Source organism: Nicotiana tomentosiformis, chromosome 1, assembly GCF_000390325.3.
Source record: "Nicotiana tomentosiformis chromosome 1, ASM39032v3, whole genome shotgun sequence".
Taxonomy (NCBI): domain Eukaryota; kingdom Viridiplantae; phylum Streptophyta; class Magnoliopsida; order Solanales; family Solanaceae; genus Nicotiana; species Nicotiana tomentosiformis.
This window is the reverse complement of record NC_090812.1, coordinates 154,642,074-154,646,424: the sequence shown is the minus strand read 5'-3', so window position 1 is coordinate 154,646,424 and position 4,351 is coordinate 154,642,074. Positions and strand designations below refer to the sequence as shown.

Below are 4,351 nucleotides of genomic sequence, written 5' to 3'. Positions count from 1 at the left end.
CGGCTTATTATGAATTTTTTTTAAAAACAATGCATAACACTGAGCACGAAAGAAAATGTCGGAGTCGACTTGGCCTCAGCTCAAATTAGGCTTAGGTTGGAAAAATGAGTAACTGTAAAAATAATAACCTAAAAAATTTATAAAATTTGTATATTTTTTTATATATACATTATATATATTATATATAAAAATTATACAAGTTTTATACACTTTTTCGACTGCCAAATCCAGATATAAATAGCTTATGCCACAGGGTAAAAGTAATAATACCTACTAGGTAGAGTTCAGCTAGAGATCAATATTGGACTCAGCTTGCTAGACTCAATGCCAATGCGCTTGGCCTCAAGATACTATTGGCACATTTGGCCATAAAAAAAATTCATTTTCCTGAAAAAATCACTTTTTTCAAATCAGGCCATAAAATTTTCACTTGAACATAAATTTCAAAAAAATAGAAAATTTGAAAAACCACAAAAAGACCTGTTTTTAATATTTTCACTTCAGATCACTCACAAAAATTCAAAAAACAACTCAAAATTATATTCATATTAAAACACAACTCTAATTTTCAAATGTCATTTTCACTTTCAAAAATGATTAACCTTTTTCAGAATTTTACAATTCTTATGTCCAAACGGCCACTATAGCTAGCTCGATTGAGCTCAACTCAGTACCATACTAAACTCAATTGGACTCTCAATGTAGATGTTACCTTTTTCAAAGTCCTAAAAGAGAACTAACTGGATTGGAATTTCATTCATAAGTTGGCAGATATAACTATCCAGAAAGTAGCATAGGAATGTGGGAATTCAACATAAATAATTAAAGTGGGCACAGGCACAGCACATCAAAGTCCACAGGGAATAAGATTGAAAGACGACTCAGGAGAATTTGTTACTCAGATTCAACATCATCAAAACTTCCTTTCAAAATGATCAATGAAGTTGCCAAAATTCATCTAGAAGCCACTTTTCACAATACAATGGGCAACTTTCTGCTAAGACTCAGAACAGAGTCCAATCTAACACTGCCTCACTGGTCACCAGGCAAACTCTTAATAATATCAGAATCACCTGTAATCCAGAAAAGTAAATGGGGAACACTTCAGTAATCAACAAGACAATATTATATGTAACAGCAACACGAAATCCACTATGTGCCTACCTGGGTCGATAATGCTGAGGCAACAGACCCTGAAGTATTTACCACAGGCAGTCCCCAAATCTACGTTGTCTGAAACAAGCAAAAGAACTTAAGCATAAGAATAATAACGCCACAAAGAAATCATAGTCCACACACTGCTCATCTAATGATCCCCAATCACAATTACAACGAACAATAAGGAGCTCAATGTTCAATTGTTCAAAAATCAATATTTCCATCAAGAAGGCATAACGTAGTTCTCAGCTCAATCTGTATATGATTAACCAGCAAAACTGTAAACAACAAGCTATATTTTTTTTTTCTTGAATTCAAGGTGAATCAACAAGATTGCACATTCTATACATATGAGGCAAGATAAACCACACAAACAACCAGATATGCATCTGAGCATAAACTATTCTAGAGGAAGTGTATGCCGTGCACCTTAAACTATATGTTTATTTCATGGCTCAACAACAAATATCTGCCTTGTCCTCTCAACTCACTACATATAAGCTTGTTTTGCATCCCCAGTATTATTTATGCTTACATATCGTTCCATTTAATCAATCCCATATTTTTTATGAAACTAATCAATCACGTAATTAAGATAGTACAATCCTTTGTAACATCATCTTAGATTCACTATTATGAGAACCTTTATTGAACCGACAGTAATCCAAATAAAAAATCTTACTAAACCAGTTTATTCAGACAGAAAATAAATGATACACACACACACACATATATATATATATATATAAATGAACACAAAAGGAAGTGGATCACTTCTTCATTACCATAAGTTGCAATTAATATCAGTAAAAGACCAGGGCACATTGCATGCATGAGAGATATGTAGAAATCTAAAATTATATAAACAAGGATATGGACTCACTTCCGTTGTAGTGATGAACTCCAACCTTTGCCAACATAGCATAGTACTCTATCTCGGACTTCCTGATAGGAGGGCAGTTGTTGGCAATGATAACAAGTTTTGCTGCAATACACAGCAAAATGCAGATACCCTAGTTACACTCCAACCAAGATAAATTTCTCTAACGATAGAAATCCACAATCAGGAAGTTTGTGCCCCCTCTTACATAGAAAAACAGCCTCGTTAATATCCAAAAAATTGTGTTTTTAATATTCACAGGTAAAAAAAAAGAGATGAATTTTAAATTGCAAGGTGATATTGCCAAGAAAAAGATAAATACGATGATTAAAGTAAGTTACTCAACTAATCAAATTAACTAGGCACAAACAGAGCAAACTGAACACACAATTCGTGCAACTGAGCCCACCTACATTGGGGTTTAATTGATATATTGATCCATACAAACGCCAAATAGCAATCAACCTCACAAGCCAATCCTTTTTTATTTTACATTCAATAATGTATGTCCTGTGCTAAAATGAAAGAAATGGATATCTGATTGCCCATTTCAAGATAGCAAGGCATTTAAATGTTTGGAGCATTATGAGAAGAAGCAAGCGAGTGGCTTTTTGCTCTTCACTCGAAGCTCCAACCTTACAAGCCAATCTATAGTCACAAATTTCATTTTATCCTTAAACATTATACTCGTAAACTTGAAGCATAGTATATCACTACTTATTCGTACATTTGCCAGCCCACAAACAAAGTAATATTACCCATAATAAATTGCACATCAAATTCATCAATCATCATAATTTGACTATTGTTATTTGGATTGCCAAACTACCAATCAGGTCATAATTTGATTATATTTTCTTCCAGGCAACCTACAGATCATAATGTTTGTAATGAAAAGGAGAAAAAGATAGGAAGAGTAATGTTTTGTTTTGTTATAATTTTTTCCAAAAAAATAAATAGGGGCATGTGAGAATATTAACTACAAGTATTTATTACTAAGCCGTTCCCATTTTCCAAAAGCCATATATATAAGTGTGTGTGTGTGGTGTACTTGGTTCTGAAGATGACACACTACACGCACACTTATTTATATGGCCTTTGAAAAATGGGAAGGGTGTAGTAATAACCCCTTATGGTTAATATTCTCACCTGCCCATATTCCTTTTTTGGAAAAAAAATTACTCTTCCTATTGTTTTCCCTTTTCATTACAAATTATCATTACGTATAAATATTAAAACTAGATCAAGATACTACGAGGATTACCAAGATTATAATGGTTGAGTTAAAATACCAAAATTTAATAATAATAACAACAATAGTATTCTCCAATTGAATGAAAAATTAAATTATAACTCAACTACTATAATATAGAGGAATCATATAGCCGAAACAATTTGGGATTAAAACGTAGATATTATTGTATACTCAATTCATATTGAGTTCAGCACAGACCTTTGGAGCTTCTAATGGTCTTGAGAACAGTTTTGTATCCCAATGTATATTTGCCGCTCTTCATAACCAGAGCCAGCCTATTGTTAATACTCTCATGAGTCTTCTTCTGCAAAATTCACAACAAACAAATTCTCATTCAACATTTGGTTTTAACCTATATGCACTGTCAATTTTCTTTAACAAAATCAGAGTAATTTAACCAGTATAAAGCAATATACTTGCGTGCAATTTACTTCTAAAATACCTTATCCTATAATCTTTGACACCGTCAGTGCATTAAACTCATACAGTAATGTGCACTTTTCATGATCCGATTCGTAAACTAATATTGGTTTTAAATAAGAGATTCTTACGGTTTTCTTGGCGGCAACCATGGTGTATTCTGGTGTGGAATCGGAGCCGGAGAAAATTAGAAGAAGCAAATGCGTCGACGGCGGCGAGCGAACCCTGAAATGTGGGGAGAAGTTTACAATATATAACCGGATAGGGCTGGTGAGTAGTCTAGGGTTTGGGTTTTGTCTGAAGACTGATAAGCCCAAATTCTAGAGCTTTCGTTTTCTAAGCCCAAATTGCCATATAAGTGAGAGTAATAGTGTCATTTGTTTTTTGTGTTTTTTGAAGAATTAACCCAAATAGTTGCACACCAGCCCGTTTAGACATAAGAATTTTTTTATTTTTTATTTTTAAATCAATGTTTGGTCATAAAATTTTGAATTTTCATTTGAATATAAATTTTGAAATTTTTTGAAAATTTAAAAAATTTTAAAAAACTGTTTTTCAAATTTTCACTCAGATCACTCACAAAAATTCAAAAATAACCCAAAATTATATTCATCTTCAAACATAACTCTAATTTTCAA

General features: G+C 32.7%; 1 protein-coding gene across 1 annotated transcript; it reads right to left on the bottom strand.

Moving 5' to 3' along the window:
* Positions 1–789: 789 nt before the first annotated feature.
* LOC104100941 (large ribosomal subunit protein eL30-like) lies at positions 790–4,014 on the bottom strand. The gene is made up of 5 exons (XM_009608311.4): positions 3,845–4,014; positions 3,492–3,597; positions 2,042–2,143; positions 1,165–1,233; positions 790–1,073 (listed from the first exon to the last, which is right to left on the bottom strand). The coding sequence occupies exons 1-5, from the start codon at positions 3,863–3,865 to the stop codon at positions 1,033–1,035; spliced, it is 339 nt and encodes a 112-aa protein (XP_009606606.1). The 5' UTR covers positions 3,866–4,014; the 3' UTR covers positions 790–1,032.
* Between the last annotated feature and the right edge of the window lie 337 nt (positions 4,015–4,351).

What these genes read in the sequence shown, in the direction of transcription:
- LOC104100941 (XM_009608311.4), bottom strand. Translation starts at nt 3,865, where the DNA reads ATGGTTGCCGCCAAGAAAACC. An exon ending in TGGTTGCCGCCAAGAAAACC is followed by an intron (nt 3,598 to 3,844) that starts GTAAGAATCTCT and finishes TGAATTTTGCAG; the next exon opens with AAGAAGACTCATGAGAGTAT. An exon ending in AGTTCATCACTACAACGGAA is followed by an intron (nt 1,234 to 2,041) that starts GTGAGTCCATAT and finishes TGCTTGTTTCAG; the next exon opens with ACAACGTAGATTTGGGGACT.